We start from the raw sequence: 25,780 nt of genomic DNA on the forward strand, positions 1-25,780 counted from the left end.
ATTGTTTATAGATTCTTTGATAAAAGCCATTCTGACTTGTGTGAGGTGATACTTCATTGTAGTTTTTATTTGCATTTCTCTAATAAGTAGTGATGTTGAACATCTTTTCATGTGTTTGTTGGCCATCTATTTGTTTTCTTTGGAGAAAATTGGGATTTTTTTTTTTTTTTGAGCTAAATGAGCTGTTCATATATTTTGGAGCTTAATTCCTTGTCAGTTGCTTCATTTGCAAACATTTTTTCCCATTCTGAGAGTTGTTTTTTGGCCTTGTTCCTGGTTTCTTTTGCTATGCAAAAGCTTTTAAGTTTAATTAGGTGCCATTTATTTACTTTCATTTTTATTTTCATTACTGTAGGAGGTAGGTCAAAAGAGATCTTGCTGTGATGTATGTTAAAGAATGTTCTGCCTATGTTTTCATTCTAAGAGTTTTATAGTGTCTGCCCTTACATTTAGGTCTTTAATCCATTTTGAGTTTATTTTTGTGTATTGTATTATAGAGTATTCTAATTTCATTCTTTTACATATAGCTGAACAATTTTCCCAGCACCACTTATTGAAGAGACTGTTTTTTTTTCCATTGTATATTCCAGCCTCCTTTGTCGTAGATTAGATGACCTTAGGAGTATGTTTTTTTTCCTCTGGACTTTCTATCCTATTCCATTGATCTATATTTCTGTTTTTGTGCCAATACCATACTGTCTTAATCAATGTAGCTTTGTAGTACTGTCTGAAGTAAAGAGCCTTATTCCTCTAGCTCCATTTTTCTTTCTCAAGATTGCTTTGGCTATACATGGTCTTCTGTGTTTCCATACAAATTATAAAATTTTTTGTTTTAATTCTGTGAAAAATGCCATTGGAAATTTGATAGGGATTACATTGAACCTATAGATTGCTTTGGGTAGTACAGACACTTTCACAATATTGATTGTTCCAGTCCAAGAACATGGTTTCTCTCTCTATCTGTTTGTGTTGTCTTTGATTTCTTTTATCAGTATCTTACAGATTTCTGAGTACAGGTCTTTTGCCTCCTTAGGTAAATTTATTCCTAGGTATTTTATTCTTTTTGTTGTAATGATAAAAGATGTTGTTTACTTAATTTCTATTTCTTATCTTTCATTGTAAGTATATAGGAATGCAAGAGATTTCTGTGCATTAATTTTGTATCCTACAATTTTACTAAATTCATTGATTAAATCTTGTAGTTTTCTGATGGTGTCTTTAGGGTTTTTCTATGCATAATATCATGTAATCTGCAAACAGTGACAGTTCTACTTCTTCTTTTCCAATTTGGATTTGTTTATTTCTTTATTTCTCTGATTGCCCTAGCTAGGACTTTCAAAACTGTGTTGAATAATAGTGGCAGGAGTGGACAACCTTGAAGTGTTCCTGATCTTAAAGGAAATGCTTTCAGTTTTTCACCATTGAGAATGTTAGCTGTGCATTTGTCATATAAGGCCTTTATTATGTTAGTTTTTTTTTTTTAATCACAATGGGTGTTGAATTTTGTCAAAAGCTTTTTATGCATCTATTGAGATGATCAAATGGTTTTTATTCTTCAGTTTATTAGTGTGTTCTAGCCTACTGATTGATTCACATATATTAAAGAACTCATACATGCCTGGGATAAATTCCACTTGATCATAGTGTATGATTCTTTTAGTATGTTGTTGGATTTGGATTCCTAGTATTTTGTTGAGGATTTTTACATCTATGGTCATCATATATATTGGCCTGTTATTTTCTTTTCTTTGTGAAATCTCTTGTCAAAGAGATAAAGACATCAGGGTGATGGTGACCTCATAGAATGTGCTTGGAAGTATTCCTCCCTTTGCAGTTTTTAAAAAGAGTTTGAGAAGGATAGGTGTTAGCTCTTCTCTAAATGTTTGCTAGAATTTGCCTGTGAAACCACCTGGTCCTGGACTTTTATTTGTTGGAAGATTTTGAATCACAGTTTCAATTTCATTACTTGTAAACAGTCTTTTCATATTTTCTGTTTCTTCCTGGTTTAGTCCTCAAAGGCTGTGTTTTTCTAAGAATTTGTCCATTTCTTCCAGGTTGTCCATTTTGTTGGCATATAGTTGCTTGTAGTAGTCCCTTATGATCCTTTGTATTTCTTCAGTGTCAGTTGTGACTTCTTTTTCATTTCTAATTTTGACTTGAGTCCTCTCCTTACTTTTTGATGAGTCTGGCCAAAGGTTTATTGATTTTGTTTATCTTCTCAAAGAACCAGCATTTAGTTTCATTGATTTTTGCTCTTGCTTTCTTCATTTTTATTTCATTTATTTCTGCTCTGATCTTTATGATTTCTTTCCTTCTACTAACTTTGGGTTTTGTATGTTCTTTTTCTAGTTGGTTTAGGTGTAAGGTTAGTTTATGTGAGATTTTCTTTGTTTCTTGAAGTAGGATTGTATTGCTATATACGTCCCTCTTAGAACTTCTTTTGCTACATCCCATGGTTGTGGGGTCATCATATGTTCATTGTCTTTTGTTTCTAGGATTTTTTTTATTTCCTCTTTGATTTCTTCAGTGATCTCTTGGTTGTTTAGTAACATATCATTTAGCCTACATGTGTTTGTGTTTTTTACAGTTTTTTTCACTGCAATTGATTTCTGATCTCAGAGCAGTCAGAAAAGATGCTTGAGGGAGAGGGTGGGAAGATTTGGGAGAATGGCATTGAAACATGTAAAATATCATGTATGAAATGAGTTGCCAGTCCAGGTTCGATGCACGATACTGGATGCTTGGGGCTGGTGCACTGGGACGACCCAGAGGGATGGAATGGGGAGGGAGGAGGGAAGAGGGTTCAGGATGGGGAACACATGTATACCTGTGGTGGATTCATTTTGATATTTGGCAAATCTAATACAGTTATGTAAAGTTTAAAAATAAAATAAAATTAAAAAAAAAAAAAAGATGCTTGACATGATTTCCGTTTTCTTAAACTTACCAAGGCTGATTTGTGACCCAAGGTATGATCTATCCTGGAGAGTGTTCTGTGTGCACTTGAGAAGAAAGTGTATTTTGCTGCTTTCAAATGGAATGTCCTATAAATATCAGCTAACTCTATCTGGTCTAATGTGTCATTTAAGGCTTATGTTTCCTCATTAATTTTTTGGTTTGAATGATCTATCCATTGGTGTAAGCGGAGTGTTAAAATCGCCTACTATTATTTTATTGCTGTCAATGTCCACTTTTATGGCTGTTAGCATTTGCCTTGTATTAAGGTGCTCCTTTGTTGAGTGCATAAATATATACGTTTGTTATGTCTTCTTTGATTGATCCCTTGATCATTATGTAGTGTCCTTTCATATCTCGTATAATAGTCTTTATTTTAAAGTCTATTTTGTCTGATATGAGTATTACTTCTACAGCTTTCTTTTGATTTTCATTTGCGTGGAATTTCTTATTCTACCCACCTCACTTTCAGTCTGCTTATGTCTCTGGATCTGAAGTGGGTCTTTTGTAGATAGTGTATATGCTGTGCTGTGCTTAGTTGCTCATGCATGAAGTCGCTCAGTCATGTCCAACTCTTTGCAACCCCATGGACTGTAGCCTACCAGGCTCCTCCATCCATAGAATTTTCCAGGCAAGAGAATTGGAGTGGGTTGCCATTTCCTTCTCCAGGGGATCTTCCCAACCCAGGTATCGAACTCAAGTCTCCCATATTGCAGGCAGACGCTTTACCATCTGAGCCACCAGGGAAGCTTAGTTGCTCAGTCCTGTCCAAATCTTTGTGACCCCATGGACTGTACCCACCAGGCTCCTCTGTCCATGCAATTCTCCAGGCAAGGATACTGGAGTGGTTGCCATGCCCTCTTCCAGGGTATCTTCCCAACCCAGGGATTGAACCCAGGTCTCCTGCATTGCAAGCAGATTCTTTACATTTGAGCCACCAGGGAAGCCCAAGAATACTGGAGTGGGTAGCCTATCCCTTCTCTAGGGTATCTTCCCAACTCAAGAATTGAACTACAGACTTCGGCATTGCAGGCAGATTCTTTACCAGCTGAGCTACCAGGGAAGCCCCAGACAGCATATATACAGGTCTTATTTTTGTGTCTATTCAGTCTGTGTCTTTTGGCTAGAGCATTTAATCCATTTACATTAATTATCTATACGTCTGTTCCTATTACCATTTTCTTAACTGTTTTGGGTTTTTCTTGTAGGTCTTTTTCTTCTGTTTTGTTTCCTGCCTAGAGAAGTTTCTTTTGCATTTGTTGTAAAGCTGGTTTGGTGATGCTGAATTCTCTTAGCTTGCTTGTCTGTAAAGCTTTCGATTTCTGTATTCAATCTGAATGAGACCTTTGCTGGGTAGACCTTTGTTAGGTTTTTCCCTTCCATCACTTTAAATATATCCTGCTACTCCCTTGTGGCCTGCAAAAATCTGAATAAAAATCAGCTGATAACCTTACGGGGATTCCCTTGTGTGTTATTTGTTGCTTTTCCCTTGAAGATTTTTAATATTTTTCTTTGTATTTAATTTTTGTTAGTTTAATTAATACATGTTTTCATGTGTTGGGTTTATCATGTGTGGGACTCTTTGTGCTTCCTTGATGTGGGTAGCTATTTCCTTTCCCATGGTAGGGAAGTTTTCAACTATAATCCTTCAAATATCTTCCCAGACTCTTTCTCTTTCTCTTCTTTTTCTGGGCCCCTATAATTCAAATATTGTCCCAGAGGTCTCAGAGACTGTCCTCATTTCTTTTCAATGTTTTTTCTTTATTCTGCTCTGAGCATATTACATTTTGTTTGCTCAGTCCAGGGGCTAGTCAACTGAAAAAATAAGACTCTACACATACTGTCCTCAGGTGACTCTTAATGATAAAGAACCCACCTGCAAATGCAGGAGACATATGTGGGTTCAATTGCTGGGTTGGGAAGATCCCCTGGAGAAGGGCCTGGCAACCCACTCCAGTATTCTTGCCAGAAGAATCCCAGGGACAGAAGAACCTGGGGGGCTGCAGTCCGTAGGGTCACACAGAGTCAGACACGACTGAGGTGACTTAGCACATGTGCATACACACTGTCACACTGTTTTCCTTTGTCCCCAGGGTTAGAGATGAAAAGGGAAGAAATGGATATTTCAGCAAAATTAATGGAAGATTAATGCTGTTGTATGTAACAACAAAGACCTAATACATTCATTCTTCATTGATTATTCTTTTATTTTTATCTTGCTTATTTATTACTTTTTTATTTTATTTTTCATACAGTTTTAAAGGTTGGACTCAATTTATATTACTACAAAATATTGGCTATATTCCGCATGTTGCACAGTACATCATTGAGCCTATCTTACACCTGATAGTTTTTACGTCCCACTCCCCTATATTGCCCCTCCACCCCTCTACTGGTGACTGCTAGTAACCACTTGTTTGTTGATTATTCTTGACTAGGTTATTGACACATCAGAAACCTAAATTACTTCACTCCAAATTACCATTCACAAATTTTCAGACAGAAACTCAAAGATTAGCGGCATTCTCCAGCTCCTCCTGTGATTTCAAAACCAGTGGTCTAGACTCTGGCAGCACTATCCAATAGAAATAAAATGTAAGCTGCAAACATGAGCCATATACGGGACTTAACATTTTTTAATAGCCACATCAAAAAGAAGTGAAAAGAAACAAATGAAATTAATTCAATACTATGTTTTCCTTCATCCAGTATATCCAAAATGTAAACATGTAATTGGTGTGAAAATCAATGAACCATTTTACTTGTTTTTTGTATACTAAGTCACATAAATCTACTGTGTGCGTTAGCACAGATTACCTTGCACTAGTCACTTTCCAGAGGCTCAGGGTCTTCACATGACTGTGTGTTAACACAGTTCTAGAGTCTGGAAGGCTTTCTGGATGGAGATCAAATTTGAAAGAGTTATGAGCAACTACTGGTAGTTTTGCCAGGTAGGAAAAGTTCAGTGAGAAAGCATTCCAGGCAGAAAAAACAGATTGTCTCATAGTCCAGATTTGTGAAATGAGACCAAGATCAGAGAACTGAGCAGGCTGTCATTCCAAAATACCCCACATTCTAACATAAAGAGATGTTCCATTCTGGGAAGGCATTATGTCTCCTACTTAAAAAGGAGGTGGTGGGGAACAAATAAAAACATGAAACTCTTCCGAGCTGCCATTTCATTTAGTTTATGTTTTCCAATTTCTCCATCTTCTCTAGCAAGCCTTTATCAAACATTGTAGAAAAGCTCTTGTATACATATATATAAATAATATGTATAATATATATATTTTAGAAACCTTACAAATTTTTGCCTAACTAAAAATAATTACATTTTGATTCTACTTGTTTGACTTAGTATGAACAGAATGCTAGATTTCTAATTTTATACAATAGATATGCAGCAAGCAACAAAGGTTTACTGTATAGCACAGGGTTTACTGTATAGCACTATTCAATATCTTGTAATAACCTATAATAGAAAATAATTTCAAAAATAGTGTATGTATAACTAATCACAAAGAATTCTACTTTTTGAAATTAAAAAAAGTCACAACAAAACAAATTAATAATTAGATTTAATTTACTTGCTGCCTTTATAAGAACAATGTATGGGAATCATCAGTTAATTCAATAGAGACTCCAGAATGGGCTAAGGACTATAAAAAGAAAAAAACCCAAACATGAAACTCACTGCTGATCAATGATTCAGTGTCAGAGAGTTTGTAAGATTGTTGAGAGCAGGCCCCTGAGGACAAGCACTGCTATTTTGGAAAGGGACAGAGAACAGGGCTAAAAGTTAGCTATATTGGTTCAGAGAGACAAGTGAGTCACAGAGTGGATGATTCCAGCCTGTAGGGCCAGTGTGGGCACAGGGTGTCTATTGTGCACGCTCTAAGCAGCAGAAGGTGTAATAATGCAAGGCGGAAAGCCCTGAAGCAAACTCGCTTTTCTCAGAGCATAGTGCAGCAATTTGTCGAGGCTACCCCTGGGGATGTGATCCCAGAAAGTCAGCTACCCCCCACCCCCTGCCATGAACCAAAGGCAAGGCTGTGGTCTTAGCCTTGGCATTTGGCTTTCATCAGACTTCAAGGAGAACTTTTTGTTGTGCAATAAACATTGAAAAGAAGATTTTGTCCTACTTGTAAAATAGGTTCTTGTGGGAAACATGGGCAAATCCAGATGACTCATTCTCTTGTGTGTGTGTGTGTGTGTTAGTAAAATAAAACAGTAGATCAACTTTAAAGTCAACCACTTAGCATTTTTAGCTATACAAGCACAGATTCCCTCCACCCAACTCCCAAGATAAGCAATCCCAATATCATGCTATCTAAATCAAGCAAGGGCCCACCAATTCTTCTCCCTATGTCCTTTGCCATTTTTTCCCCTGGGCATTTCACTGTCACTTCAAGCTAAATATGTTCCCTCACACACACAAACTTTCTGCCTTTTTTTCCCCCTAAATTTTCTTTTTCAACCTACGTTCAAACCTACATCAAGTGTCCATTTCTATTCTACTCTTAGTAGAATTATTTTAAATTGTTTCTTTTCTTGGTCCTTAACTATATGAACTTACCTCATTTCAGTTCAGTTCAATCACTCAGTCATGTCCGACTCTTTGTAACCCCATGAATCGCAGCACGCCAGGCCTCCCTGTCCATCACCAACTCCTGGAGTTCACTCAAACTCACGTCCATCAAGTCGGTGATGCCATCTAGCCATGTCATCCTCTGTTGTCCCCTTCTCCTCCTGCCCCCAATCCCTCCCAGCATCAGAGTTTTTTCCAGTGAGTCAACTCATCGCATGAGGTGGCCAAAGTACTGAAGTTTCAGCTTCAGCATCATTCCTTCCAAAGAACACCCACAGCTGATCTCCTCTAGAATGGACTGGTTGGATCTCCTTGCACTCCAAGGGACTCTCAAGAGTCTTCTCCCACACCACAGTTCAAAAGCATCAATTCTTCGGTGCTCAGCCTTCTTCACAGTCCAACTCTCATTTACCTTAAAATAATTTTTAAAATTCTAGAATTCAACTACTATACCTTCCTTAATACAGAATCCATACATGTGTGAAGCATCTTTTCTGAGTTCTGGTTTCTTTTGTCTTGGGTGATACTCTCTTGGCAATCCACTCCATGCCTTTAGACATCTGTAAGGTGATCTCAGATCATCTCCTAGTGTGAAATTCTGACTTCCTTAGGAGATGCCGAGAGCTAAGAACAAAGAGTTTGGAACTTGAAGGCCTTAGGGTCAGGTGTTCTTTATGTCATATCAATGAGTGATTGACAAGCTATTTTAATCTCTCTAAGCCTCTGTTTTGCCATCTATAAAATGGGCTTAACAATACAAGCAACCTCCATTTGTAGTCCTGCCTCTATTGGGAAGTACCTATTTCAAACCACAGCTTCCTCTGACCAGGGTTCTATATGGAGTTGGCCAATGCTTATTTCTTTGTCTCTGGAAAAATCATGAAAGAGAATATACTCCCTACACACACCCAACAAGGCACATTATATTCTAGGATAAATGCACATATGAAGATGATTGAAGAAAATAAAAATGCACCTAGTTCAGTTCAGTTCAGCCGCTCATTCGTGTCTGACTCTTTGAGACCTGATCAATCACAGCACACCAGGCCACTCTGTACATCATCAACTCCTGGAGTTTACTCAAACTCATGTCCATCAAGATGGTGATGCCATCCAGCCATCTCATGCTCTGTCATCCCCTTCTCCTCCTGCCCCCAGTCCCTCCCAGCATCAGAGTCTTTTTGAATGAGTCTACTCTTCACATGAGGTGGCCAAAGTACTGGAGTTTCAGCTTTAGCATCAGTCCTTCCAATGAACGCCCAGGTCTGATCTCCTTTAGAACCGACTGGTTGGATCTCCTTGCAGTCCAAGGGAGTCTCAAGAGTCTTCTCCAGCACCACAGTTCAAAAGCATCAATTCTTCGGTGCTCAGCTTTCTTCACAGGCCAACTCTCACATCCATGCATGACCACTGGAAAAACCATAGCCTTGACTAGATGGACCTTTGTTGGCAAAGTAATGTCTCTGCTTTTGAATATGCTATCTAGGTTGGTCATAACTTTCCTTCCAAGGAGTAAGCATCTTTTAATTTCATGGCTGCAATCACCATCTGCAGTGATTTTGGAGGCCCAAAAAATAAAGCCTGACACTGTTTCCACTGTTTCCGCATCTATTTCCCATGAAGTGATGGGACCAGATGCCATGATCTTCGTTTTCTGAATGTTGAGCTTTAAGCCAACTTTTTCACTCTCCTCTTTCACTTTCATCAAGAGGCTTTTTAGTTCCTCTTCACTTTCTGCCATAAGGGTGGTGTCATCTGCATATCTGAGGTTATTGAGATTTCTCCTGGCAATCTTGATTCCAGCTTGTGCTTCTTCCAGCCCAGCGTTTCTCATGATGTACTCTGCATAGAAGTTAAATAAGCAGGGTGACAATATAAAGCCTTGACGTACTCCTTTTCCTATTTGGAACCAGTCTGTTGTTCCATGTCCAGTTCCAACTGTTGCTTCCTGACCTGCATATAGGTTTCTCAAGAGGCAGGTCAGGTGGTCTGGTATTCCCATCTCTTTCAGAATTTTCCACAGTTTATTGTGATCCACACAGTCAAAGGCTTTGGCATAGTCAATAAAGCAGAAATAGATGTTTTTCTGGAACTCTCTTGCTTTCTTCATGATCCAGCAGATGTTGGCAATTTGATCTCTGGTTCCTCTACCTTTTCTAAAACCAGCTTGAACATCAGGAAGTTCACGGTTCATGTATTGCTGAAGCCTGGCTTGGAGAACTTTGAGCATTACTAGTGTGTGAGATGAGGGCAACTGTGCGGTAGTTTGCGCATTCTTTGGCATTGCCTTTCTTCGGGTTTGGAATGAAAACTGACCTTTTCCAGTCCTGTGGCCACTGCTGGGTTTTCTAAATTTGCTGGCATATTGAGTGCAGCACTTTTATAGCATCATCTTTCAGGATTTGAAGTAGCTCAACTGGAATTCCATCACCTCCACTAGCTTTGTTCGTAGTGGTGCTTTCTAAGGCCCACTTGACTTCACATTCCAGGATGTCTGGCTCTAGGTGAGTGATCACACCATCGTGATTATCTGGGTTGTGAAGATCTTTTTTGTACAGTTCTTCTGTGTAAACTTGCCACCTCTTCTTAATATCTTCTGCTTCTGTTAGGTCCATACCATTTCTGTCCTTTATCGAGCCCATCTTTGCATGAAATATTGCCTTGGTATCCCTAATTTTCTTGAAGAGATCTCTAGTCTTTCCCATTCTGTTGTTTTCCTCTATTTTTTTGCATTGATCTCTGAGGAAGGCTCTCGTATCTCTTCTTGCTATTCTTTGTAACTCTGCATTCAGATGCTTATCTCTTTCCTTTTCTCCTTTGTTTTTCACTTTTCTTCTTTTCACAGCTATTTGTAAGGCCTCTGCAGACAGCCATTTTGCTTTTTTGCATTTCTTTTCCATGGGGATGGTCTTGATCCCTGTCTCCTGTACAATGTCACAAACCTCTGTCCATAGTTGATCAGGCACTCTGTCTATCAGATCTAGTCCCTTAAATCTATATCTCACTTCCACTGTATAATCATAAGGGATTTGATTTAGGTCATACCTGAATGGTCTAGTGGTTTTCCCTACTTTTTTCAATTTCAGTCTGAATTTGGCAATAAGGAGTTCATGATCTGAGCCACAGTCAGCTCCCGGTCTTGTTTTTGCTGACTGTATAGAGCTTCTCCATCTTTGGCTGCAAAGAATATAATCAGTCTGATTTTGGTGTTGACCATCTGGTGATGTCCATGTGTAGAGTCTTCTCTTGTGTTGTTGGAAGAGAGTGTTTGCTATGACCAGTGCGTTCTCTTGGCAAAACTCTATTAGCCTTTGCCCTGCTTCATTCCATATTCCAAGGCCAAATTTGCCTGTTACTCCAGGTGTTTCTTGACTTCCTACTTTTGCATTCCAGTCCTCTGTAATGAAAAGGACTTCTTTTTTGGGTGTTAGTTCTAAAAGGTCTTGTAGGTCTTCATAGAACTGTTCAACTTCAGCTTCTTCAGTGTTACTGGTTGGGGCATAGACTTGGATTACTGGTGATATTGAATGGTTTGCCTTGGAAACGAACAGAGATCATTCTGTCGTTTTTGAGACTGCATCCAAGTACTGCATTTCGGACTCTTTTGTTGACCATGATGGCCACTCCATTTCTTCTAAGGGATTCCTGCCCACAGTAGTAGATATAATGGTCATCTGAGTTAAATTCACCCATTCCAGTCCATTTCAGTTCACTGATTCCTAGAATGTCGACATTCACTCTTGCCATCTCCTGTTTGACCACTTCCAATTTCTCTTGATTCATGGACCTAACATTCCAGGTTCCTATGCAATATTTCTCTTTACAGCATCGGACCTTGCTTCTATCACCAGTCACATCCACAGCTGGGTATTCTTTTTGCTTTGGCTCCATCCCTTCATTCTTTCTGGAGTTATTTCTCCACTGATCTCCTGTAGCATATTGGGCACCTACCGGCCTGGGGAGTTCCTCTTTCAGTATCCTATCATTTTGCCTTTTCATACTGTTCATGGGGTTCTCAAGGCAAGAATACTGAAGTGGTTTGCCATTCCCTTCTCCAGTGGACCACATTCTGTCAGACCTCTCCATCATGACCTGTCCGTCTTGGGTGGCCCTACAGGGCATGGGTTAGGTTCATTGAGTTAGACAAGGCTGTGGTCCGTGTGATTAGATTGACTAGTTTTCTGTGATTATGGTTTCAGTGTGTCTGCCCTCTGATGCCCTCTTGTAACACCTACCATCTTAGTTGGGTTTCTGTTACCTTAGACGTGGGGTATCCCTTCCTGTCTTACTTGGGTTTCTGTTACCTTGGACGTGGGATATCTCTTTACAGCTGCTCCAGCAAAGCACAACCACTGCTCCTTACCTTGGATGAGGGGTATCTCCTCACCACCGCCACTCCTGATCTTGAACATGGAGTAGCTCCTCTCAGCCCTCCTCAGCCCTCTCAGCCCTCCCGCACAGCCACCGCTCACGGGACGTGGGGTTGCTCCTCTCGGCGGCTGCCCCTGACCTCGGGCGTGGGGTAGCTACTCTTGGCCTATTTTTCCTTCTTTATAGAAGGACCTCCACTGTCCATTTACTTTGATTCCATACCTCAATTTTCGTATTTCCTCCTGTCCAGTTAACACTGCATGAATATTCAAAATCTATCCCTGGCTGACATTCCATGCAAAATGCCTTGGGTAGTTTTGAGAGCATTTCATTTTCATCTCTTAGAGGCAGGACTGCTCATGTTCATCTAGGAATATATTCAATAGGCAATCCCAACTCTACCATTTACTGGCAGTTTGATCTTGGGCATTTCATCTTTTGGGGCCCTAATTTCCTCAGGTATAAAATACAGATGATATGAGTAGCTGCCTCATGAGTTTGTTGTGAGGATTAGATGGATAGACATAAAAAATTTAAGACACAGGAAGTGCTCCATGAGTATTAGCTTTGGCTGGTATTGTCATCATTATCATTAGCTGCATGCTAATGTTGATGCTAAAACAGCATTGACTCTGTCATTTAATTATTTCTTTTACCATTGTTTATTGCCTGTCTCCCCCTGCCCAAAATAGAAACTTAGTTGTATTCACTGATGTGGGCCCAGCACCTGGAACTTGGAATGGCACATAGTAGGTGCTCAAAATACTTACTGAATGAATGAATAGACAGATGAACACATAAGTAGCTCAGGAGACTTGACTGCCCTCTTGCTTTTGCACCAGCTGTGCTTCTCCTCGGAGTGGCCCTAGTACCAGGTCATCATTTAATGCCACACACGACAGCAGCATGAAATGAGAGGAGACTGGGACCCCTGGCCTCAGGTTCCTGAGACCCACTTCCTTATTGCTTGTCAGAAAATACACTAGGAAAACTTAGGTGGATGCAATTTAGATTTTATATATAGCCATACTGCTCAGAACCAAGCATATTATATGTAAATCCAAATTTTGATTATCTAATCCACAATGGGGGATGAAAAACCATAAAATAGCCATTTTAACATATGGTATATAATATTTCTTGAGATTAATATTTTATGGTTCTTAGTTGAATTCAAAGCCTAAGAGCCAAAGAGACTTTTAGTGGCTATCACCTCAGAGAGAGAGAGAGAGATACATATATATATATATATATATATATCTTTTACTTAGCTTTATTCTTTTCAATTTTAAAACACTGGGAAACCTTCCCAAAGTGCATTTTCCAAAGGAAAATCTCCACCAAGAGCTCAAATTGGTGCTGATCTAGTTAAGAAATACAACTCTTGGCAATTGTAGAATGAAGTCCTCTTGTTTAGCTTCTATTGCTGGATATAACTGTTCCCATGAGTAAGTCTTTATTTCTACCCTGTACTTAACTGAATTGTTCCCTGAGTACTGAGTACTGAACTGTCTGTAAGATGATACAGATGCCATTTGTGCTTACATCTGCATAGAAAGGCAAGATCTAGCATAAGCTCTGCCATTAACAGTTGGTGTTAAAGTAGTTTGATTGTATGAGCAATCATGGGGGCTTTCTTTGAATGCATACCGTTAGCATTCCTGGAATCCAGATAATCCTGGAGATAAAGTTATTTCAGGGACCTGAGATCTACTGCGTTAGCAAATCCTTTTGCTTAACTTGAGAGCAAAGCTCAAGCATTGGAAGGAGGGTGTGTGTACTTGCCCAGCCTCATCTTGGCCTCCTAGCCCTTTACTCATACCCTGTTGCTGTCAGTAGTGCCCATGACCTCTTGAAACACTAGGAACTATCTAGATGCTGTTCAGAGATTGAGAGCCATTGGTGGCAATTCTTTGGTGTATATACGAACTACTTGTTCTTTGCTTAATGTTTCACTTCTCTTGTCATTTGAGAGATTTCCAGATGACATATGGGGGAGGAAAACAGAAAAATTGAGTGTGTTAGAGTTTTATTTTTTTAATAATGACATTATACATTTTAAAATTTTTTAACAATTTTCACTTGGAACCACACTTCAAAGACTTTAATAGCTGCCCACTATTTTTCTCTAGGACATCTAGAATTGTTGTAAAAAAAAAAAAATATGATCAAAATGGTTAAGACAGACTTTTCTTTCATTGTTGCTGGAAAGTGTTAGCTCATTCCCAAGGTTTAAAAGCATTAGTTATTAGTTATGAATATAATTTTACAGTGATCTTTTAGTATGCTTATCTCTGTTCACAATTAGTAGGAAACACTTGAGTTCTACTTCCAATACCTCCATCATGGATTCTCAGAAAGTTACAGGTAAATATGCTTGGAGATATTTTCCTCTCATGGAAGGCATACACTTCTCTAGCTGCAAGTTGTTCTTGGCTAAAGACTCAGAGAAGATAAAATAACCTTGAGCAAGATATTCTTTGTTGGAAAACTTTGCGAATTGTGTGATTGTGTTCCACTCTCAAAACTGGGGCTTTGGTAGCCTTGACAGGGACAAAGATATGTCAGAGGTCAATTTTCAAAAACCTACACACCATGGAGAGATTGGGGCAACCCAAGAAATTGATAGGTGAAACAGAGAGGTTTGGGACATACTCAAGGTTCCAACTTATTGAATAAATGTAACCTCTGGGGAGCAGGTCAGTGGTAAAGAATCCACCGCCAATGCAGGAGACACAGGTTTGATCCTTGAGTTGGGAAGGTCCCCTGGAGGAGAAAATAGCAACCCACTCCATTATTCTTGCTTGGAGAATTCCGTGGGCAAAGGAGCCGGAGCCTGGCGGGCGACAGTCCATAGGGTTGCAAAGAGTCAAACATGACTGAACATACTTGCACACAAGGGAGCAGGCATAGAATATGATTATAATGGAGGAAATAGACAAATTAATTGACTCTCCTAACACCACATGTCTGAAGAGTGTGTCAACAAAAAGAGGACGCTCAGTATAGGGTTGTTATTTTGGCACATTTACCTAGCACTGTCAAAGGGGTGGCGCTAGTAGAAACTGAATCTGATAGACAAGAAAGTTCCAGTCACCAGAGATGGGGATTTGGCTATAGAGTAGGACCTGGCCTAGATGAAATGGCCCGTAAGGTATTCCTTTGTTCTGATCGGCTCTTCTGCCCATGAGTGAACATTCTGGTTAGTAATCTGGCTCCTGAGGTCTTGGTGATGTGAAAGGGCCTGACCTGGAAAGATTCACTGTAAGAGAGTAAATTGGCATACCTGATCACGCACCAGCCTTTTGGAAATCCCTCAGTGTGAGTCTCCCTCAGTGGATGCAAACAGTTCTGTAAGACCTAGCCAAGCACACATGCAGACTTGTAATGCTGAAGGGCATGGAGCAGCCAGCCTCCCAGGGATCCCTCACAGCTCATCACACCAGGAATGGCCCAGTCTAATCAGGCCTAATCAAATTACCAGGAGGGGAGACACTCTTGATAAAGCCTGGTCCGAGAGAAGTCTGACTGCAGTCCCTGGTTCTGATAGTTAGATGATGTTAGGAACCCTCAGAAGAATAGGACAGAGACCTATGGAGTGGATATGCTATATAAACACGTGATTTGTCACCAAGGAATTGGGTCAGAGATTCCATCATGGCTCACTTCACAGTGGGACATCAGCTTAGGTTGTTGAATACCTGTTTTTTCTGCTCAAGAGTCAGACTGATTCTTGAATCTAAAAAATGGGTAGAACTACAAGAATGGATTAAGGATTTATCAAGTCTATTATATTTTTGTTTCCAGGAACTGGGAAGAAAAAAAAACTTATGCACAAGAGACTTATTAGCTCATTTAGAAACATTTAGGGCTAGAACTGGCCTCAGGCACAGACTGACACTTGGGCTTAAATGGTGTCACCAGATTTCTCTTGTCTCAGATCTGTGTTGCCTCATATCTCATACAGATTCTCTCCTACTGAGGTCAATCTCTTTCACAGGCCCTTGAATAGCTCCTCCATTATAGTTGGGTAACTTGTCCATCCCTGAACTTACCACTTGGAAATATGATTCTCTGGTTGGTCAGTGCCTGAGTCATTTGACCACCCATAGAACTAAGGGTGTAATTGCCTTCATTAGAGAAGTACCTGGGAGGTGTCTGAGGAAGTCCTGTCTGCTAAGGAGTATGTAACAGCTCACCTGCCCAATCAGCTAGCCCTGAAGATGGACGTCACTGGGAGGCCATCGCTGGCCTTGGTGACCCAAGCGAGAGGATGGGGGCCAGCAGGCCCTTTCCCACCCCTTCACCTTCCTTCCTCCCACCACATTGCGTTCCCCATCACAACGATCACTATAGTTTTGCATTTTCTTCATTAGTTATTCAACTTCACAAATGTTGATTGAACACCTATCACAAACCTAGAATTGTAGGAGGTATTAGAAGGGGATAATCGATGGGTAGAAAGGTAGAAGCACTTTCCACATCAACAGTTAGAGAAAAACTACATTTTTATTTCTAATATAATAATGTAAAGTCAAACACATTGTGCACTTGTGCAACTTTTGCTTTAGACTTAGCCTAAGGAGTGGGGTTGATTGTCAGAATAATTAATGGTAAGGAAGGCATACCACTCATTCGCAAGAAAACAATTTGTATTTTCCAAATATTATTCCCTGATTAGGTAATTGAGTGCTGATAGCACTATTTTATATGTAAAGATATCAATATTCTGTTACAAAGTACATAAAAAAGAGAATTATTTCAGGATCCAGAATACCTTTAGTTTTTAGTCTTATGTTCAGTTTAGTCTTATGTTCATTCATCTTTTTTCTTTTTAATTTCATTAGCTGAAACTTTAGATTTTAAGATGCAGTCAGGTAGCAACTTATTCAACATTCCTTGGACTTTTCTCAAGTATAAATCTGAGTTATTCCTCTCATCAGTGATTTCTGATTATCCTAAGGATCAGTTCCAAACTCCTTAGCATGGTGCCAGACCTTTCATAATCATACCCCCGTTTACCTTTCCAGTCCCCTCTTTCATCTTCTATCCCAGTTTTCTCAGCTGTACCCCATATCATCCATTCTGAACTATTTACAGTTCCCCAGATGCACAGGAGAAGGCAATGGCACCCCACTCCAGTACTCTTGCTTGGCAAATCCCATGGACAGAAGAGCTTGGAAGGCTGCAGTCCATGGGGTTGCTGAGGGTCGGACATGACTGAGCGACTTTACTTTCACTTTTCATTTTCATGCATTGGAGAAGGAAATGGCAACCCACTCCAGTGTTCTTGCCTGGAGAATCCCAGGGACGGGGGTGCCTGGTGGGCTGCCGTCTATGGGGTCGCACAGAGTCGGACACGACTGAAGCAACTTAGCAGCAGCAGCAGATGCACAAGTTCTCCCATCTCTCTGCCTTCTCACACGCTTTTCCTATTGTCTACTCTTTTCTTTTGTCTACTTTTTTCTACTCTTTTGTCTTGCTATTCCCCAAGCATCTGTTACTCATCCAGCAGGTCTCAGTGAAGATATCACCTCCTCCAGGAAGTCTTCCTTGACAATCTCTTGAGACTGGGCTAAGCTCCTTTTTTGCTTCCTTATCTCCCTCCACTTTCCTTATCATGACCTTCATCAGCCTATGCTATTAAGTACCTATTTGCCTCTAAGTCTCTCTAACTAGAGCAAGAACAATTATGTAAAGTTTAAAAATAAAATAAAATTAAAAAAAAAAATAAATAAAATACCCACAAAAAAAAAAAAAGAACAAGAGTTGCATGAATTCCCAAATACAAGGAAGATAAAGTGGGCCCTGTATTTTCACAGCTGTTCTCTGGGAGCTTAGTTCAATAAATATTTTTTGAATGAATGAATAAATGAATGAAGAATGAGCCACTTATTATTTGTTGATTTCTTATATTTCCTCAGAATTACAACCGACCCCCTGTGATGGCATTAGCCATCCCCATTGCAGTGAAATTCCTCCACAGAGGCAACAAGGAACTGTGCCGGAATATGTCCAACTACCTGTCCCTGGCTGCAATTACCAAGGCGGACCTCCTGGCTGATCACACAGAGGTTATAGTAAAGAGCATACTCCAAGGTATGGTGTAAAGGCTGAGCCTGGGAATGTGTTTTAGGAGTCGTTTTAAAGTATTTTCATAAAGCAGCTATGGTTTGTGGGAAGAGAGACTTAAGTATTGAGAGGTACATTGCATTCTCTGCTTTGCCGCTAGGTGTCTGGAGGTAAGGTTACTTGAATTGGGTGAGTCTGGGTCTCTTCACCAGGCAGGTGAATTCTTTATTCTTTAAACTCCTTAGATGAGTTATATGCCATTCCATTCTCCAGGGGATCTTCCTGACACAGGGATTGAACCTGGGTCTCCTGCATTGCAGGCAGATTCTTTACCAGCTGAGCAACCAGGGAGGCCCTTCTTTGTGCTTCTTTCCAACTCTATGGGTCTCATTTGGAGATTGTGTTTTCTGTGCCTCTGGTCATCTTGTCCAACTACCAACTGTGCAGAACCTGTCTGTACTGAGTGGACTGTGTTCCACTGCTCTCAGTGGAAGATGGAAAAGCTCATCATCTGAAGTTTTCCAAAAGTATGAAATGCCAAATGAAATATACCAGAGAATGTGTCAAGACTTCTTAAATGTGAACATGATTTGGAACTGATTTGTAATTGTATTAAATACTATCATGGAGCATCAGATCAGGACATCTCTGTTAATGCTTTCATATTTGAATGAAAGAGATCAAGTTAGTCCAGTCAGAATATTCTCTTCTCTTGTGGTTTTTCCTTTGGTTTTAGATCTCTCAGAAACTTCTTTCTTTTGTGTGGTTTGGGATCAAAGAACAATATTTGGTATTATTTGATATGGACTCAAATATCCCCAGCCTCAAATGTCTGAAGTCCTTGAGTATCTTGGCCCAGCTTTGATTGCCACATGCCCCACATGCTCAAGTGGAGCATCAACTTTTTGGAAAGTGCTCTCACAGCAAGTATTTCTGAAAGTCCCCAATATTCTCTTCTTGGTACAGCAGAGTGTGGTGATGCCCATGTGTACCACCCTGAGCCCACCAAACTCTGTGGCTATTACCATGAAGATCCCAGGAATGGACATGACCCCATTCTGCACTGCCTGGGATGGAAACCTCTGTCTCTTTGTGCTGCTACTACCCCTGAAATTTCAGAAGCCACTAGTCCTCAGTCCACTGTAGTAGCATGGGCCAGGATACAGGATGGGAAGAACACCTGTCTTTCTCCTTGGTGTTACATTTTGGTAGAGAGCCAGAGACAGGTTGCTTGGCTCCCAGCGTCAAAGTATGATACTGAGTTTTCAGTAAAATATGTTGTTCCATTTTATCTAAAATTCTTTCTCTCTCCCCTAAGCTCAACTATTCGCCCAAGAGTCAGGCTCAGTTCAGTTCAGTCGCTCAGTCGTGTCCGACTCTTTGCGACCCCATGAATCGCAGCACACCATGCCTCTCTATCTATCACCAACTCTCGGACTTTACCCAACTCATGTCCATTGAGTTGGTGAAGCCATCCAGCCATCATATCCTCTCTCATCCCCTTCTCCTCCTGCCCCCAATGCCTCCAGGCATCAGAGTCTTTTTCAGTGAGTCAACTCTTCACATGAGGTGGCCAAAGTATTGAAGTTTCAGCCTCAGCATCAGTCCTTCCAATGAACACCCAGAACTGGTCTCCTTTAGAATAGACTGGTTGGATCTCCTTGCAGACCAAGGGATTCTCAAGAGTCTTCTCTAACACCACAGTTCAAAAGCATCAATTCTTCGGTGCTTAGCTTTCTTCACAGTCCAACTCTCATATCCATATATGACCACTGGAAAAACCATAGCCTTGACTAGTCGGACCTTTGTTGGCAAAGTAATGTCTCTGCTTTTCAATAGGCTATCTAGGTTGGTCATAACTTTCCTTCCAAGGAGTAAGCGTCTTTTAATTTCATGGCTGCAGTCACCATCTGCAGTGATTTTGGAGCTCCCAAAAATAAAGTCTGATACTGTTTCCCCATCTATTTCCCATGAAGTGATGGGACCAGATGCCATGATCTTCGTTTTCTGAATGTTGAGCTTTAAGCCAACTCTTTCACTCTCCTCTTTCACTTTCATCAAGAGGCTTTTTAGTTCCTCTTCACTTTCTGCCATAAGGGTGGTGTCATCTGCATATCTGAGGTTATTGAGATTTCTCCCGGCAATCTTGATTCCAGCTTGTGCTTCTTCCAGCCCAGCGTTTCTCATGATGTACTCTGCATAGAAGTTAAATAAGCAGGGTGACAATATACAGCCTTGACGAACTCCTTTTCCTATTTGGAACCAGTCTGTTGTTCCATGTCCAGTTCTAACTGTTGCTTCCTGACCTGCATATAGGTTTCTCAAGAGGCAGGTCAGGTGGTCTGGTATTCCCATCTCTTTCAGAATTTTCCACAGTTTACTGTGATCCACACAGTCAAAGGCTTTGGCATAGTCAATAAAGCAGAAATAGATGTTTTTCTGGAACTCTCTTGCTTTTTCCATGATCCAGCAGATGTTAGCAATTTGATCTCTGGTTCCTCTACCTTTTCTAAAACCAGCTTGAACATCTGGAAGTTCACGGTTCACATATTGCTGAAGCCTGGCTTGGAGAATTTTGAGCATTACTTTACTAGCGTGTGAGATGAGTGCAATCGTGTGGTAGTTTGAGCATTCTCTGGCATTGCCTTTCTTTGGGATTGGAATGAAAACGGACCTTTTCCAGTCCTGTGGCCACTGCTGAGTTTTAAAATTTGCTGGCATATTGAGTGCAGCACTTTCACAGCATCATCTTTCAAGATTTGAAATAGCTCAACTGGAATTCCATCACCTCCACTAGCTTTGTTCGTAGTGATGCTTTCTAAGGCCCACTTGACTTCACATTCCAGGATGTCTGGCTCTAGGTGATTGATCACACCATTGTGCTTATCTGGGTCACAAAGATCTTTTTTGTACAGTCAGGCTAGTAACACATTAATCCTCCAGTTCTCAAAATACCTATGGCCCACCATGGACTAATGTACCAGACATTCCCAAGAAGAATTCTTAGTATCCACCCCTAGCCCCAGACATCTGACCAGCCAGCCTAGTGGTCTGCCAGATGCGTCTGTCTAAACCCCAGCCATGACAGTGGAAATTTATCACTCTACCTGTACTCCCTTCTGAAGACTTATTGATATCACTAGTACATATTATTCACTGCTCATTTTCTTCAGCTACAAGAATGAATTGCTAATTTCTCTTTATACATGATCTTAAATTTGCTAGAAGTCCAGGAAGGCAATTATGCTTTTTTTATCACCTTGGCTACATATTTGGTACAGATTTTATAGGAATTACAAACACTTACACATGCCACACATTTTAAAATCATGGTAGTTAGACTTGCAAGTAACTGATTTATGAGGGAAAAACATTAAATTGTCTCTCTGTAGCAGCCAAGAACTTAGCTCATGTATTTGTTTTTTTTTAACTTTTTTGAAATGCACTTTCAATGACAAAGAAATCTTTTGAAACACAAAATACACTTTCTGAGTTCACTGCAAGTATTTGAAATAAATGATTTAGTTGATTTGATCTGGCACTATGCAAACCATCATAAAATAAATGATAATTTAACCTATGAAAGGTTGGGACTGAATATTTCAGGGTTAGTTTTTTAGGACTGATGTGTCTGTAAGATACTGCAGTCACTCACACAAGCCTATCAGACTTTGAGTTGCGAAACAGAAGGGATCTTGGTGTCTCTGAATAGTAAGTTTCCTGCTTTGCAAATCTGTGTATGTATACCCTGCTAAACATTGGCATTTCTTAGTTTTCTCCCCTTTAGATCTTCCTCCTTGATTTATATTATCCTAATCCTTATTCTCCCATTTTTATACTTATGCAGAAAATGCTAAAGTGTTAGTTGTTTGATTTGATCTGAGTTTTCATAAGACTGGAATTATAAAATTCAGTTACCCGGGAAGTGCCTGAATTCCTACCAATTGTCATCCATTCAGTGATAACAATAATAATTGTAATAGCAGTAATAACTACAGTGGCTAGAATTTATTTCATGCTCCCTTTATGCCAAATGCTGAACTAAGCATTTTATACCAATTAAATCATTTAATTCCCACAAGAATTCTTTAACCAAAGTCCTATTATTATCCCACTTACCAATTAGTTATATTTTAAGTAACAGAAGCCCAAGTATAAATAGTTTGATGATGAAAAAGAGGAAGAGAAGGAGGAGGAGGAATCCCTTTTTGGCATGCATGACTAAAAAAATGCATCAGTATATCAGACTTCCCATATGGCTTGATTCAGGACTCAAATGTGATTCCCAAAGTCATTACTCAGTTCTGCTTCCTGTGGATTGGTTTCACTTTCATGTTTCATGTAATGGACCTCTCTATCTTCCACTCACATTATCATGAATACCAGTTAAGAAAAAAAATTCCATATCTCTGTTTGACCTGACATGGGCCACATGCCCGTTTCTGAACCAATCCATCTTTGTTGCAGGGGCATATCATACTTCAACTGGCCGGACTTGGGTCATGAGCCACCCTCAGAGCAGGAGTTCATAATAAACTGCAGCAGAACCACATGGATGGGGAGTAGATAACCCCCAAGTCCATACCTGTTGCTAACAGTGTTGTAAATTAATGCTGGGCAAGCGACTGAACTAAACTTAACTGAAGCCTTATATTCCTGGATTGGGAGGATCCCTGGAGAGGGGCATGGCAACCCACTCCAATATTCTTGCCTAGAGAATCCCATGACAGAGGAGCCTGGTGGGCTACAGTCCATAGTATCACAAAGCATCAGACACAACTGAAGTGACTTAGCAGCAGCAAGCCTTATATAAATGTTTATTTTTATTCCTTTATACATCTTAAGAGATTCAGTTCATTGCTTTGGCATGCCAAGATCTAACTGATAATGATCCTTCCATTTCAATATATCTGCAATTCTTCCAAAGTTCTTGCTGTCTGTAAATTTTATGAACAGAACGATTCTACCTTCTTTTTAAAACACTATTGAAAAGGTACATCCAATGCAGCCAGTATTCTTGCCTGGAGAATTCCATGGACAGAAGAGCCTGGAGGTCCATGAGGTCTCAAAGAGTTGGACATGACTGTTAGTTGCCTAGTTGTGTCAAACTCTTTGTGACCCCATGGACTGTAGCCCACCAGGCTCCTCTGTCCATGGAATTCTCCAGGCAAGAATACTGGAGTGGGTAGGCATTCCCTTCTCCAGGGCATCTTTCCAACCCAGGGATCGAACCAGGGTCTCCTGCTTTGCAGGCAATTCTTTACCATCTGAGCCACAAGGGAAGCCCAAATCAATCATAAGAGACTGTCAGATGGGCTTAAATATTTATCCCTGAAGGCTAGTTCCAAGCTAGTTTTTTGCTATTTCCCATTATTAATGATTGTATATAAGTTATACTGTTTACTTTTACATTAAATATAACTACAAATTCCTTTATTTAGATTTCTTAGATCTGTTTGTCTGTTTTGCGTTCTTTGAATTCTCCCAGTGAAAAAGAAATTGTAAAAGTCCTTCTTGGAGAGAGGATTAAAAGCATGACCAGAATGTTGTCTTTATTTGTGCTTGAGAGCTAAGGAGATAGAAAACCTGAATGTCCCTGTATCAAATAATTCTATCAGCATTTTTAAGTCAGCCCATCAAAAAAAAAAAAAAAAAAGAAGAAGAAGGCTACTACATTTAGTACTATATGCAAATTAGAACAAATTTGAAAGGAGTGATTACAGTCTTATCTAAATTTTTTCATATAATTGAAAAAGAAGTACATGCTCCAACTAATTTTATAAGGCAGGCATGAAAGTGAAAGTCGCTCAGTTGGGTTCGACTTTTTTCGACCCAATGGACTGTACAGTCTATGGAATTCTCCAGGCCAGGATACTGGAGTGGGTAGCCTTTCCCTTCTTCAGGGGATTTTCCCAACCCAGAGATCATACCCAGGTCTCCCGTATTGCAAGTAGATTATTTACAAGCCACAAGGAAATAAGGCAGGTTTAGCAGTGATATAAATACCAAAAGACAATATAGGAAAGAAAAATATAGACTCATCTTAATTATGAACATAGATGCACATATCATAAATAAAAATTTTAGGAAAATAGTTCCAGCAATGCATAAAGAATTCTTAACATTCGTTGAGTTCTTGCTCTGTACCTGGTTCGGTTCAGTTCAGTCACTCAGTCGTGTCCGACTCTGCAACCCCGTGGACTGCAGCACATCAGCCCTCCCTGTCCACCACCAACTCCCGGAGTTTACTCAAACTCATGTCCATTGAGTCGGTGATGCCATCCAACTGTCTCATCTTCTTTCGCCCCCTTCTCCTCCTGCCTTCAATCTTTCCCAGCATCAGGGTCTTTCAAATGAGTCAGTTCTTTGCATCAGGTGGCCAAAGAATTGGAGCTTCAGCTTCAGCATCAGTCCTTCCAATGAATATTCAGGACTTATTTCCTTATTTCCTCTCACATCCATACATGACTACTGGAAAAACCATAGCCTTGACTAGATGGACCTTTGTTGGCAAAGTAATGTCTCTGGTTTTTAATATGCTGTCTAGATTGGTCATAGCATTACTTCCAAGGAGTAAGCATCTTTTAATTTCGTGGCTGCAGTCACCATCTGCAGTGATTTTTAAATAAAAAAAAAATAAAGTCTGTCATTGTTTCCACTGTTTCCCTACTTATTTGCCATGGAGTGATAGGACCGGATGCCGTGATCTTAGTTCTCTGAATGTTGAGTTTTAAGCCATCTTTTTCACTCTCTTCTTTTTCTTTCATCAAGAGGCTCTTCAGTTCTTCTTTGCTTTCTGCCATAAGAGTGATGTCATCTGTGTATCTGAGGTTATTGATATTTTTCCCAGCAATCTTGGTTGCAGCTTGTGCTTCATCTAGTCCAGCATTTCTCATGATGTACTCTGCATATAAGTTAAATAAGCAGGGTGACAATATACAGCCTTGATGTACTCCTTTCCCGATTTGAAACCAGTCTGTTGTCCATTGTTCCATGTCCAGTTCTAACTGTTGCTTCTTGACCTGCATACAGATTTCTCAGGAGGCAGATCAGGTGGTCTGGTATTCCCATCTCTTGAATTTTCCACAGTTTGTTGTGATCCATACAGGCAAAGGCTGTAGAATAGTCAATAAAGCAGAAGTAGATGTTTTTCTGGAACTCTCTTGCTTTTTCATGATCCAACGGATGTTGGCAATTTGGTCTCTGGTTTCTCTGCCTTTTCTAAATCCAGCTTGAACATATGGAATTTCATGGTTTACATATTGTTGAAGCCTGGCTTGGAGAATTTTGAACATTACTTTGCTAGTGTGTGAGATGAGTGCAATTATGCGGTAGTTTGAGCATTCTTTGGTATTGCCTTTCTTTGGGATTGGAATGAAAACTGACCTTTTCCAGTCCTGTGACCACTGCTGAGTTTTCCAAATTTGCTGGCATGTTGAGTGCAGCACTTTCACAGCATCATCTTTTAGAATTTGAAATAGCTCAACTGGAATTCCATCACCTCCACTAGCTTTGTTCGTAGTGGTGCTTTCTAAGGCCCACTTGACTTCACATTCCAGGATGTCTGGCTCTAGGTGAGTGATCACACCATCGTGATTATCTGGGTCATGAAGATCTTTTTTGTACAGTTCTTCTGTGTATTCCTGCCACCTCTTCTTAATATCTTCTGCTTCTGTTAGGTCCATGCCATTTCTCTCCTTATTGTGCCCATCTTTGCATGAAGTGTTCCCTTGGTAGCTCTAATTCTCTTGAAGAGGTCTCTATCCTTTCCCATTCAATTGTTTTCCTCTATTT

The 25,780-nt window shown here is 40.1% G+C and overlaps 1 protein-coding gene across 1 annotated transcript in view; it reads left to right on the plus strand.

Moving 5' to 3' along the window:
• VEPH1 (ventricular zone expressed PH domain containing 1) overlaps window positions 1–25,780 on the plus strand; it is a 258,723-nt gene that overhangs the window by 41,236 nt on the left and 191,707 nt on the right. Inside the window, exon 3 of the mRNA XM_055569246.1 lies at window positions 17,839–18,013. Coding sequence (XP_055425221.1) covers window positions 17,839–18,013 — 175 coding nt within the window. The remainder of the gene's footprint in view (window positions 1–17,838; window positions 18,014–25,780) is intronic.

This window comes from Bubalus kerabau, chromosome 2, assembly GCF_029407905.1.
Source record: "Bubalus kerabau isolate K-KA32 ecotype Philippines breed swamp buffalo chromosome 2, PCC_UOA_SB_1v2, whole genome shotgun sequence".
NCBI classification, from domain to species: domain Eukaryota; kingdom Metazoa; phylum Chordata; class Mammalia; order Artiodactyla; family Bovidae; genus Bubalus; species Bubalus kerabau.